Source organism: Trichoderma breve, chromosome 3, assembly GCF_028502605.1.
Source record: "Trichoderma breve strain T069 chromosome 3, whole genome shotgun sequence".
In the NCBI taxonomy this organism is placed as follows: domain Eukaryota; kingdom Fungi; phylum Ascomycota; class Sordariomycetes; order Hypocreales; family Hypocreaceae; genus Trichoderma; species Trichoderma breve.
Genome location: NC_079234.1, coordinates 1,410,774 through 1,423,510, shown reverse-complemented (window position 1 = coordinate 1,423,510; position 12,737 = coordinate 1,410,774). Strand labels below are relative to the sequence as shown.

The window sequence follows — 12,737 nt, the reverse complement described above, 5'->3', positions numbered from 1 at the left end:
GCTATCTCGCCTAATAAAACAAAATACACGTCACTTCTTTCCTCCATCTTCACTTCGTTTAAGAACCGGCCAGATGTTCTCGGGTTGGACTCTATCCCAGAGACCTCCCTTCCCAGAACTTTGCAATACCTTGTCTTGTTGACGGAACCAGTCTTCCGCGCTTTTGGCTCTCTCCGGGAAAATTTCATCTAGAAGATCATAGTCTACCTTGAATAGTTCATGTTTGAAGACGTTCCAAAATCCAGTAAAATTTTGTTGCATCGTCATCGTATTGTGATCCTTTGGATCAACTCCAGCGCCCACTGGTGAGTGTGCAACTCCTGATAAGGCGCCCGTGGTCCAGTACTCATCCAATGATATATCTATATACTGTGCTTGATGGTCTGTGACATTCTCAAATGCTGTAGCCAAGTCTTTGAAACTGATGTGCTCCATCGCAGTTACGAGGTCCATACCGTTGGCACGCTCAGGGTTATCGAATTGCCAACGGACGTAATGGCCACAATCCTCGAGGCAGCTCAACGGCATACGACTCGCACCGAGTGGGACACGCCAGGTGAGAGTCCCATTCTCAATGGTCGGTGTCATGACAGTCTGAGCACCAATGGTCATGTCGATATATGGAGCCACTGTGAAAAGACTTGCGCCCATTCTATCTTTGTTGTCGATATTTTGGAAGAGAATCCATTGACCAATTCTCCCTTTCCCATTCATATGTCCGGCGTTAAACTTGGAATCATAACCTCCCAGCTTAAGTGCATAGGGGAGGCTGCCGTACACGAAGAATTTGACGCCTTCCTCAATAGCAATCTCATATGTGCGGATGGCCCAGTACATCTCGGCCTTTTCGCCCGTGTGAAACCCGTCGATGTTGACAAATGCTCCATCGCAGCCCTTGAAGCCGTCACGAAGAGTCTCCTCATTGTCGAGAGTGCCCTGAAGCAGTTCCACATTGCCTAGAGCGAGAAGTTCATTGGCGCGGCGAGATGAAGTATCCCGAGTTAAAACCCGAACCTGATACTTCTTGTCATTTACCAGCGCTTTAACGATAGGGATTCCTTGGACTCCTGTGCCACCGATAATAAAGGTTTTGGAGACATGTTGTGAGGCCATTGTGAGCTTCTGTAGAAGGTAGCAGACGAAATTGCGGCTAAAGGATTGTATAGGTGAATGAGTATTGTTGATGGTAGCCACTTTCAACTACTTATACATAAAGAGATATAGGCAAGCCTCCTACATTTCGAATTGCCATTTCTGGGCTTATTGAGCAGAGACGTCATCTCATCTTACCCTTATTAGCTAGCAATCATCAAATCTGTAGATGCCACAGCATACGCAATTTGCCTGATGTAGCCTAGTTTTGCCCGGAGCCAGATCTGCTTAAAGCGCTAACTGTCAAAGGTAATTTTTGTATAACCAACAGGTCAGATGGGCGCATGAATATGTTTGGTTGAGACACCGTCTACGTAGCATCTATCGTTCAGTGGTCGAATAAATTTGTTCAAGTTGGCACGATAAAACATCATCATTAATAAATGACCGATATTGCAGCGGTCATGTGGAGCAGTCGACTGTATTTGGTGGATAAAGCTTCGGTATTGGCCGTAGCGGAACAGAAAATTGTTTGAACTTTTGTTTCATCGGTGACTCTCCTTCAACTAACCCTAGCAATCTAATATGCGCGTCTATTCAAACCAAATGAACTTTTATATCGTACATAAACAGATAACTACCTGCTATTTCCAAGAGAAATCCCAGACCAAATCGCATTATACCGAGGGCAAATGCCATGAACCCCACCTACAATCCAGGTCGCATTCACTGCCCCCAAACTTGCTTCAGGAAATCTTCCACATCAGCAAGTAAAACTTCGGGCTTTTCCATGGCAGCAAAATGACCACCGCTTTCATGCTGGCGATAGAACTCAAGAGTGCCAGTCGTCTTAGCCCAAGATTGAGGGATTGGTGCAAGCTCCTTCGGGAAGAAGGAGTAGCCAAAATGCTTCTTGATGTACCATTCAGGATTCTCGTGAGCTCCAACAACGCCGGGGGTAAACAGCTAATAAATTAATCAGCATATGTTTAAGAATGATACTTTCAAAACAGACTGCATTTACCTGCCGATATGGGTAGATGGATCGTGGGAATGTCTCAGTCAACCAGTATAGCGTGACTGAAGTAAGAATCTCATCAAGCGGAGGGTCCTCATCGGTCCAAGCAAGAAACTTTTCACCAATCCTAATAAATTGATTAGCTGTCTTGCATTCTGGAATGGGATTGTTGAAGGGTCGCGTACCATGCAAGAAGCGCAATTGGGTTTGAAGCAAGGACAAGGCCAATTGTACTGGGCTTGGTTGCATGTTGAAGAGCATATGAAGAGCCGAGGTTCAAGAAAGTATCGGCTCGCTTCAGACCCTCCTTCTCGATATCGCTAATCTGAGCGTCCTTGATATCCTCTGGCTCGGGCATGATGCAGAAGTTTACTATATCGGGCGTTAGTATCGTATTTTAATGATAAAGCTCTCAACTTACTATGGATAGCCTTGACAGTGTCAAAAGTTGCAGCCATAACACGCGAAACCTTGCTACCAATATCTCCACCCTGAACTGCATAGCCATTGCCAAATCCCAACTCAATCATCAATGTGTTCATAATACTCGCAATGTTCTGAAGCTGAAAGTCTCGTGTGAGAGGTGGGGGCGAGGAGAAAGCATAGCCTGGCAAAGAAGGAACAACAATATGGTACGGAAGTGTTTCCGGGGTGTAGTGCTGAGCTAAGATCTCCAGAATGGAATAAAACTCCAAAAAGTTACCCGGCCAGCCGTGCAGGCAGAGAAGAGGAATTGCATCGGGCTTTTGAGAGAACAATGCAACGAAATGGATATCGAAAACATCCCCGCCCTCCTTGATAGGCAGAGTGAAGTTGGGAAAGCTGTTGATGCGGTCTTCACATTTGCGCCTACATGTAATATGTCAGCCGCGAAGCTGTCCATCGGGTGCTGTTTATGAGCTTGAGCTTACCAGTCCCAGTTCTCCCATTCTGCTTTGGCTTGAACTAGCCAGTCTCGGCTTATACCAAATCGGCCATCTGTCAATTCATTTTCGTATGTCTTTGGCCCAATCTTGGATAGCTTCAATATAGTTTTAAAGTCGCTAAGCTGTTGCTCCGGAACTGACACAGTAAAGGGAGCTGGAGTGGACTTTCTGTTGGCGGGAAGGCTTGCGAAGGACGCCATTTTTATAGCTTTTCAATCGTATGACTTTCTTGAAGATTTGCTTGAAGTTGTTGGCTTAGAGTTGTGTTGTTTGATGGTTGGAGTTGGTGTCTGACAGTATCTTCATAATGATGGAGAGCCAAGGCTGCTTTATAGTTCTCATCTTGGCTCTCTTTTTTCTTATCTCTTAAACCCATTCCACAACATTAATGGAGTTTCGTCTCATACGTAGATTCTTCACAAACATGGTCATTGTTCCCATCTGAAGCTACTCCGAAAGCTTGATTCCATGCCTCGGATTGCCTATCGGGGTGTCTCGCCTAAGTGTCTTATGCCCAATAGGGAAATGCCATCCGCGACTGGGAGAGCATTCTGAACTATGTTTTATGAAAAGGCATTGCCTTGACGTCATTCTTCATACAGATTTCCCAAGAAAGGTAGATATTCCAGACCGGGGCCTTGTATAGTCGGCTTAATACATTTGAGCAGGATGGAGAACATACTTATCCTTAACTGCTGGGATTCTGGTGATTTTGAGGTAGATACAATGATGACTTTACTTACAAGGCTTTACTGAAGAGAAGATTCAGTTGTGAAATCATGGGCTTGGGCACAACTTCAACTCGTTTATGTAGTAGTATAATGAACTTGTGTATTGTAGCTCGCTGTCAAACAAAAAGCAATCGCTGCATTAACTGAAAAAGATTCTCCTCCCTAATTGCCCACTATGAGGTACGCTCACGCTTCCTTGGATTTTTCGTGCGTGAATTGAGGCGCAATGCCTCGTTTTCTTTCTCGAGAATTGTCACCCTTTCTCGGAGGCTCTGGAGAGAGTGCATCACGTCACCCTGTCCACCTGCGCTCGCATCTCCTTCTGATGACCTTCTTGACGTTACCCTCGTAGATGAGCTTTCAGTATCGTCAGGCTTGGCCATATCCTTCTTCAACCTGCTACTTCTACGAGCCTCCAGATTTGGCTTGGGCTCTTCGGGTTCGGCTGCAGGTCTTTGAACAGACTCATTAGCTGGTTTGGCGTGAATGTGATTCGATTTATTGTCTTCAAATGATGGCGGCTGAATATGCCACCCTCTCTTGGTACATGCATCGCAGTAGAAAGTCTTTTGTCGCTCCGATACCTTCGGCACAACACAATTTTGGTGATATGACCGGCAGCACGTGGGGCAATTTAGCATGCTGCCTGGTTTGCGACAGGTGTAGCACAATGCATTGTGTGGTGAGCCGCTCTCTATGAAGTATTAGCTGTCAGTATTCTCGACTGTGTGACCAATAATTGGGATTACGACGCGGATGTAGACGCAGGCCCAACGGCTTCAAATAAGCAGAATCGTCGCGAGGACGAACATTACAAATAAAGAATGATTGCGACCGCGGAATTCTGCCTTGGTGTTCTTTCGCAGTGAAGAGAATATTTCTATAATAAAAAAAATAAACATGAAATACTCACTCTTCCATGCATGGTATATGATTTTCTGCTCATTCATGGTCAAAATAGTCCCTGGTGCGGCGTAGGTAGAGATTCTGTACCCGGCGATGACGGGATATTTACTGATCTCCGCGGTGGACGTCCGCCGTCTTTTGGCTTGAGACTGTGTAGACTCTGCCATGGCGCTTTGCTTCAAAGTAGTGAAATGGATCAGATAGGATGGTGAGGATTCAAGGCCCCTTCATGAATCAGGCTGTAACAAGCAGCGTGGAGGATTTCCAGGCCAGGCTCTATTATGACCTAACAGCAGGCATCCCTCGAAAAGTGATGTGGAGGCAAAAGAACCGTGAGATGCCGGACTGGGGAGGTTTGCCCAAACCGGCATACGCGGACACTTTAGCCAAAAGCAGCAACGTCATCCTACCGACATTGGGCCGCTCAGCTTGGAGTGAGTGAAAGAGCTTGATCAAACTCAATCTGGGCATTTCTCTTTCTTGTCCTCATGTGACATGGATAAAGCTGTGTTACGTCTTGCCAATTCTTCATTCCACACTCCGTACATCTCCTGATTCTGCCAAAGCTTGAGCTGTTACCTCAATGGGTAACATCCTCCACCGCCCGCCACCAACACTTCGCACGGCTGTTGTTGTTAGCTGAGAGAGGGGCATAACATACACTGGTTGACTGCTGTATGAACCAGTAAACGTAGACTGCGAACGGCAATGTCCCCCGGATCAGCGTGTCAACGATGCAGGCAGCGACACATCAAGGTATGTGCTTTCCGGCGTCTCCCTTGGTGTTGACTTTGCTACGGAGACCCTAACTGGCAGCACCAGTGTGATGCGACAAGACCCAACTGCAAGCAGTGTGTGTCTAGTAAGCATGAGTGTCCGGGATACCCAGAGGACTGGAAGTTCATCAACAATGGGGCCAAGCCGCCTCGCAAGAGACAGAAGAGGCAATCTATACGAGAAGCCAAAGCGCATGATGCAAAGACATCTACTGGGAAAATAACCGAGACAAATGAAGACGCTGTCATAGAAATCCGCCGCACCAACACGGTGTCGACCAGCCAGAGGCAAGAGCATTTGGATATTTCGCCATTGGAGTTCCCCAAAGCATCCGATGATGCCCTACATAACTTGGATTCATCTATGCCCCTTCAGGTCGAATTGGACTTCGATCTCGGCGATCATCATGTCAACGAAGCGAGTGTTGTTGGCCTGCAGCCTGGTCACTTCGGAGCTCCTTTACCCGCCCCTGAGGAATCCCCGGGATTGATATCCTCTGGATCAACTGGCGAGTTTGAGATGGGGCTTGCTGCTTTAGCCTCGGAGTTTATGCTTGAGAGCGAACAGGAGATTGTTTTCCTCCTCCGGCACTATACGGACAATCTGGCTCCATGGTATGTCTCCATCCTGGCCACGGACTGCCATTTAACTTTCTAATGGACAACATCAGGTTAGATATATTCGGAGACAAATGCTTCTTCCAGACTTGTGTCCCTCGTCTGGTTGGGACTCACCCCGTGCTCAAATACGCAATAGCGGCACTTGCTGCTAAGCATTTGAGCAACCTGGGCGGCTTCCGAGCTACTAACTGCGGCCCCATGAGCACCCTGGCTTTGACGGAGCTTTATCCCAGTGCAGGCAATGTTGACTGGGCCTTCAAAGCTGCCAGCTACTACCATCAAGCAGCTACACACTCGCAGGACTCGTCCCCGCTTTACACTACTGAAGCTAGTTTGATCTTGACGGACGTTGCAGTGGCCAGCAATGCTATTTTAACCGTTTATGAAATGATTGACTCGAATTATGATGAATTTTACACGTAAGTACCTGCCTTATGTCTGCAAGCAGAATCATTCTCAATGCCCCACCCCAGCAATTGTTGATATTTCTCATGGTGTTTGCTCTGCAAAAAGACCGGCGAACCTCATGAGTTGATTATTATTGAAAAGACGTCAGCAAATCTAACCTCGACTGTAGGCGGATCCGGGAGATAAAGAGCCAGCTAGTAAGATACCCCAACGATGGCTCAACATCACAGCCGCCATTCACACCCTTCAAATTTCACGGCAGCCCTGCGGCTTCGGCCAGCTACTGGCACTGCTTGCCCCACGATCTTCTTAGCTCATATGATCAAAAAAGGATATCTATACTGGATTGTGAAATCCCGTATAACGGGCTGGGAGACTCCGACGATCGGCTTAGTCTCAATGAGCCTCCGTTCATGACCAAGACACCCTGGGTGCAACTGTTTATATTGATAACTCAAATCATTGACAAGTTTGCCACTAATCCTAGCCGGCGTGATCATGGGACCAAGGATGTGGACCGGAATAGCAGCTGGGACTATCTCTGGAATGCCTTGGATCGGTGGCACGCCCAACTCGATATACAATTTGAGCCGTATTCTCACTATAAGCTTTCTAGCCATTTGACACTCTCACAAGGCCTGGTAGAGCCGGTCTTTGATGAGATACTCTTTCCATCACCAGTGTCCGCAGCGACGCTGTCATACTATCACTTTGCTCGCATCCTTTTACTCCTGGCTAAACCGACCGACCAATCAAACCCCCAGACGATGCTGCTTTATTACCGCGAGATATTGACGGACATAGAGGACCATTGTACAAAGATATGCGGGATTGCAGCTGGCCGACCAGGCCCTACCGCTCGGATACACTCAGTGCAGCCACTCTTCCTAGCTGGACAATGCTTGGTGGAGCCACGATTACGGACAGCTGTTGTTCAGCTCTTACAAGATGTTGAGGCAGATACAGGATGGCCAACAGCAAGCCATATCAACAGGCTGCATCAGGGATGGAACAGGAATACTCGGACAAATTGATGCCTGGGAGATATGAGCTAGCTATGTTGGTGTGATTCTGGTCAACTGGAATTTTAAGAGTACATTTTTGGCATGGGCATCTTGTTAATATTTATGCGATTTTCTGTCTCAGCGTTAGTTTTATCCCATAGATATGCTAAAAGCACTTCTGTCAATGTAACGGCTCGCATCTGTCGTATATGTGCCTAGATATCAGATCTTGCTGTCATTTTTCACATGTAAGTGCCTATTGGTTGCTTTCGACACACCACCTGCAGTGATTCGGCGACCGTAACACTAAAATCTCGTTGCAACACAACAACAACACGATTTGTTCAAGGGTTCCCCAGAGCAGCGTAGCATTCAATGCAGAAGTGTGCAATCTCTACCAGCTAGTTGTCCAATCCTCGCCCGTGAAGTTATCGACAGTTAATGATGTCCAATTTAAAATGTATTGCGCCATGTCTTGTATTCATAATCAAGGCGGCAGGCCTTATAAGTGCATGAATATATAAAATCGAGGGCCCGCCGCTTCGATGCAATTTCTTGCCCTCTCCTGTTTTGCTTGCGGAATTCCCTCAACTATAGTAATCCACTGTGAAACCGCCGCAAACATTTGTGAGGCGAACTGCTGACAATTGCAGCTAAAGAAGCCCCTCGGCCCATCGCATTTTCTTCCCAACTTTACTGAGTACCAGCTAACAGCTCCGCAGCCTAAGGCCGTCCGTGTCTAGCACAGTGCCCTACGCTGGTTGTTGTGTTTTTACTGGCCGGGCTCCCCGCTTCAGGTGCAAATAGTTGCCATGCTCTTTTGCAATTTTCTAATGGGTGTAAGTATGTTGGTAGTAATGGCGAAACATCGAAGCTGCGGTGTGCGACTTGGACCTCAACTCGGTTTTCAATTCGGTGCTCAACAATGGGCAACAATAAGTATATAAGTGCCCTGCTTGATCCGGGACTCAGTGTTCAATTCATTTTGCATCGCTTTCAATCCAATCAACAACTCAACTACCTTAAAACAAACAGAAACCAACTATCAAGCCTCTTCTAAGTCTTACCAACTATAAGCCTTGCAATGGCTCCTACTCTCTACATCGCCGACGACACCTGCTCTCGCGCCGCTCAGCTGATCGCCAATGAGCTTGGCATTGAGCACCAGCTTGTTCACTTTGATGTCTTCGGCAAGAGCACTTCCAGTGGCGAGGACTTTGCTGCTGTCAACCCTCTTCTCTACGTCCCTGCTCTGAAGCTGGACAACGAGACCAAAGACATCATCTCCGAGACCGTCGTCATCTGCTCATACTTCGCCGATCAGAAGCCCGAGGCTGGTCTGGTCCCTGCTGCAGGGACCCTGGAACGTGTCAAGTACGACCAGTTCCTCGTTCAGCTGGCCACTGAGATTGCTCAGAAGCACATTCCTCTCATGCGCAAGCTCATGACCCCTGAGGGTGTTGAGTTCCACTCCAACAAGCTCCAGAAGGCCTACAAGCTCCTTGATGACCGCCTGGCCAAGACCCCTTACCTGTTCGGTGACAACCTCACTGTTGCCGACGCTTATGTCTGGGGCACTTTCTGGAACTCCCGCTCTGGTGTCGACCTGTCCCACCTTGAGAACCTCGCCGCTTGGAAGGCCCGCCTTGAGGCCCGCCCTGCCGCCATCAAGACTATCAAGGATGAGGCCGAAGTTGTCGCTGTCCACAAGGCCCAGATCGCCGCCAGTGCTTAAATGTCTGGGACTTGATTCATGACTTTTTCTTTACATGCAAATGATAATACAGGAGAAGGTGACTTGTCGAATTAGCGGAGTCTTACAACATACGATGGGGGGATTTCTCGTATTAGAAGGGTGCAGCTATAGAAACAATACCACGAGACGCTATAGATTTACGAGATTAAGAATAGAATGCCTAATAGATCAATTAAAAGTTGCTTTTTACATCTTATGAGATTACAAACTTAAATTAGCAAGATGACGCACCAAAAACTGCTCTGAATATCTCCTCTCTGTGCAACACCTAACGAAGCAGCCGAAAACTGAGCTGAATTGCTGAGGTTACTGATCACATACAGGGTCCAAACACAGCGCCATTCTAGTACAGTAGCTTGGAAAATGGCCTGAAAACTTGACAAGTTCATCCCGTAATTTGCACTCGGTGGAGTCTCATCCATCAGCATTTAGAGTTACACTTAAGCTCTCCTAGACTAGTTCAATAAACTTGGGATGAACGATGCCAATTGGTTCGGAGCTGTATCCTTGTATCCGTTGATATGCCCCAAATGCGTGAGCTTGGCGTGCAAGGTACAGGGAATTTTTGAAGCCGACAGATAGGCTATCGCGTTGTTGACACGAATACAGAACGGCAGTGAAGTCGGCCATCTGGCCTTTCTCACCAGCCTTAAAATGAGAGAATCCCGACTCTCTGCTTGAAGGAAATTGTCAAAATCACATCTGGCTTCTCACTTCCACCAAAATGAATCGTGAAAGCCTGCGTTTCAGCTGGAGGCTAACTCTCCTTTGCGGCTTGATTGCTGTAATAGCAAGCCCCCTATTTACCAAAAACCTACTCCTCCGCTATTTCCCTCCTGAATCTACCGAACCAGAACCAGAACAGGAACCAGACATCCCCCTGCCCGTATATAAGGCAAGCGTGGTGACGAGACCGAACCCTGAGGTCGTCGGTTCTAACAAAGATGAGATGTCCAATTCATCGGCCCACTTCCTCCAGAGGGCGTCCAAAGGTTGGACACATATACCAAGCGATGATGAATGGATGAGAGAAGCAACGGAGACAAACAAGCCAAAGGGTCCAGAGTCGCGCGTTGTCCTACATCACTCCTTCGGGGATATCAATAGAAACAGCCGGCTAGCCGTGGTACCTTATGGGAATGGTTTTGTTGATGGAATTATCCGAGCGTTTCAGCAAGATCTTCATCTCGTCCTCCGTCCTGATGACATCTGGTTGGCTATTACAGTCCAGCTCAGCTTTTATATCAATGCACATGCTGAAGAGTTGAGAAGCTTATTCGTTGCACATGATGGCAAGAAACAACTCGTCATCGACTTGTCACCTCAGACCATGATCAATCTTGACATACCATACGCGGCAAAACTCTTTACCAATTTAATCCAAAAAAATGTGCGGGATCCAGACCTTCAAAGCTGGATGTTACCCGACTTTTCCACAACGACCGACAATGATATCAGCGTCGCGGCAATGGTTATGATGGCAACTACAAAGGCATATTTTGAGTACATTGTACTATGCGGTTGTGGATTCCCAAGCGTCACACTTGTAGGTGAGAGAGAAGATTGGGTAAAGCTCCTTGGGAAACTACCTAAACTTGCGACATTCGGTGATGAGCCTGCCGAATGGAGCAAACTACTCGTTAAAGTAGTGGAAAAAATGATTGAAACATTTGATCGACCAGACGACGGAGATACAAAGGAGTTTTGGATGAAGGCAGTCCACAGAGCTGGTGCTGAGGCATCAGGACGAGGAGTTGACACGCTATCCGGATGGATAACGGCATTCTGCTTCTGGGATAAAGAAGGCAAGATGATTCGTCAGTACACAGACGAAAACATAAAATTATTCTCGTTCGACGGAGAAGGAGATGAAGACAGGAAGAGACTCGTTATTGATGACGTTGTTTTCCCAATCATCAGGGCTAAAGACGTGCCACAGGCTGTGGTCGAAGTCCCCGTCAAAGTCCTGGATACGTCGACAATGCTTGACTATGACACAACCGTTATAGCAGGTTCTGTGGGTATGACAGCAACTGCCAGTGAGAGCAAAGGGGTATTTGACACTTTCCAGCCACGATCAGGCTGGTGGATGCTGCTCGATGGGGTGAAGCCGATTGATCACGAGGAGTTGGATAAATATGTAGATATTCGACGTGAGGAGGTGAGTGTGCCTTAAAGGCTCTGCCATGGACCATCGCTACGTTATATACAGAGCTTACTACATGCGGAAACTGTTTCCTTTATTTCACATTATGAGTTTTGGGTCATCTTAGACTCACATGCCCACCTTCTTGTCCTCACTGACTTCTATTTTACGTGCGTAATGTTATTTCTCAGTATGCCTATTGTCTTTGGCTTGTCGTTAACATCATCTACCTCTTGCACGCGGGCCGCCGTATTACTCGCTGGCATCGTATTTGCATAGCGAAGCATTCTATTCCAAACCAAATGTGATGCTTTACGAGATGCTATGCCTCCAATTTCAGCGTGAACTGGTGATTGGTATGCGTAAGTGTATACTTAATTGGTCCTTTTGCAATCCGACGGCGGCTTTTTCTTCCTTTTAACGTGGCACGGCTTGCTTAGTTCCAATAATATCGGGACACGTACGCGCATCTCGAAGCTGAATCAAATTAATAGCTTCTGATGGGTTTGCTGGAAAGATATGGACCTTGTCTACCCCGCCGGTCAGTGAGTTGGACCAGCTACAATGTCTCAGATCAAGATAGAGCATGGGCGAGGAGTGTGAGTGAGTGGTCAGGCTATGTTGGCAACATGATGTAAGGGCAATGCAGGCAGGATATTAGAACGGCGAAATTTGAATGCCACGTATAAATGCAGGGTCAATTCATGCGCTTTTGCATGGCCAGTGCAATGCAATCGCTGGCTCCAGGAATGTAAGGGAGTAAAATGCAAGGATGTGTATATTTACAAACCGCGGATGCCGCTCCAGATGCTGTCTCGTCAAAATCACCAATAATATCCTCACTTACGACTGCGTGGTCATTTTAACAGACTGCAAATGACAAAGCCGGCAAAGATCTCCGAGTGATGGACCTAGGCTTAGATCCTGTCTGTTCCAGACCACGAATGGGAGAGAGTCTTTGCCTCAGCCCTGACATCAATGTCAGTCACGATTGAAGTGCATCTTGCGGTGGGGTAGCATGACGCCCATCGACGCTATTGTTCTTCCTCGTAGTACTTAATAATGTAAGATCTCTTGAGAGTAGGTGACAATTATACAATGGATGCGTTTGCACAGCATAAGTGCACGGCATAAGAACACAAACACAATTTACTCAGCTCTCCAGAGAACCGCCTCTGTTACGCAAATGGCGTGAAATGCATCCTTGGGCAAGCCTCTATCATCTAACTAGCAGCCAATCCACTCACCTCTATGTGACAGGAAAAAATGGTAGAGCACATGGCTTTCATAAACCTAAGCCTGTATCTAGATTCAAATGATTTGTGACAAATGGAGTTTCTAATGCTCAATGCT

General features: G+C 47.1%; 5 protein-coding genes across 5 annotated transcripts; 3 read left to right on the top strand and 2 right to left on the bottom strand.

Moving 5' to 3' along the window:
- Window positions 1-30: 30 nt before the first annotated feature.
- On the bottom strand, window positions 31-1,113 carry T069G_04868 (nmrA-like family domain-containing protein; the record flags this gene model as incomplete). Its single annotated transcript, XM_056172078.1, has 1 exon — window positions 31-1,113. The coding sequence occupies one exon, from the start codon at window positions 1,111-1,113 to the stop codon at window positions 31-33; it is 1,083 nt and encodes a 360-aa protein (XP_056028936.1).
- A 705-nt stretch (window positions 1,114-1,818) lies between these two features.
- On the bottom strand, window positions 1,819-3,236 carry T069G_04867 (alpha/beta hydrolase fold domain-containing protein; the record flags this gene model as incomplete). The annotated part of the gene is made up of 5 exons (XM_056172077.1): window positions 1,819-2,058; window positions 2,117-2,237; window positions 2,296-2,482; window positions 2,532-2,959; window positions 3,022-3,236. 5 exons carry the CDS (start codon window positions 3,234-3,236, stop codon window positions 1,819-1,821), a joined length of 1,191 nt encoding a protein of 396 aa, XP_056028935.1.
- A 2,145-nt stretch (window positions 3,237-5,381) lies between these two features.
- T069G_04866 (uncharacterized protein) lies at window positions 5,382-7,512 on the top strand (the record flags this gene model as incomplete). Its single annotated transcript, XM_056172076.1, has 4 exons — window positions 5,382-5,429; window positions 5,490-6,064; window positions 6,121-6,489; window positions 6,741-7,512. 4 exons carry the CDS (start codon window positions 5,382-5,384, stop codon window positions 7,510-7,512), a joined length of 1,764 nt encoding a protein of 587 aa, XP_056028934.1.
- A 1,054-nt stretch (window positions 7,513-8,566) lies between these two features.
- Window positions 8,567-9,217, top strand: T069G_04865 (uncharacterized protein; the record flags this gene model as incomplete). The annotated part of the gene is made up of 1 exon (XM_056172075.1): window positions 8,567-9,217. The coding sequence occupies one exon, from the start codon at window positions 8,567-8,569 to the stop codon at window positions 9,215-9,217; it is 651 nt and encodes a 216-aa protein (XP_056028933.1).
- Window positions 9,218-10,655: 1,438 nt separating this feature from the next.
- Window positions 10,656-11,414, top strand: T069G_04864 (uncharacterized protein; the record flags this gene model as incomplete). The annotated part of the gene is made up of 1 exon (XM_056172074.1): window positions 10,656-11,414. The coding sequence occupies one exon, from the start codon at window positions 10,656-10,658 to the stop codon at window positions 11,412-11,414; it is 759 nt and encodes a 252-aa protein (XP_056028932.1).
- Between the last annotated feature and the right edge of the window lie 1,323 nt (window positions 11,415-12,737).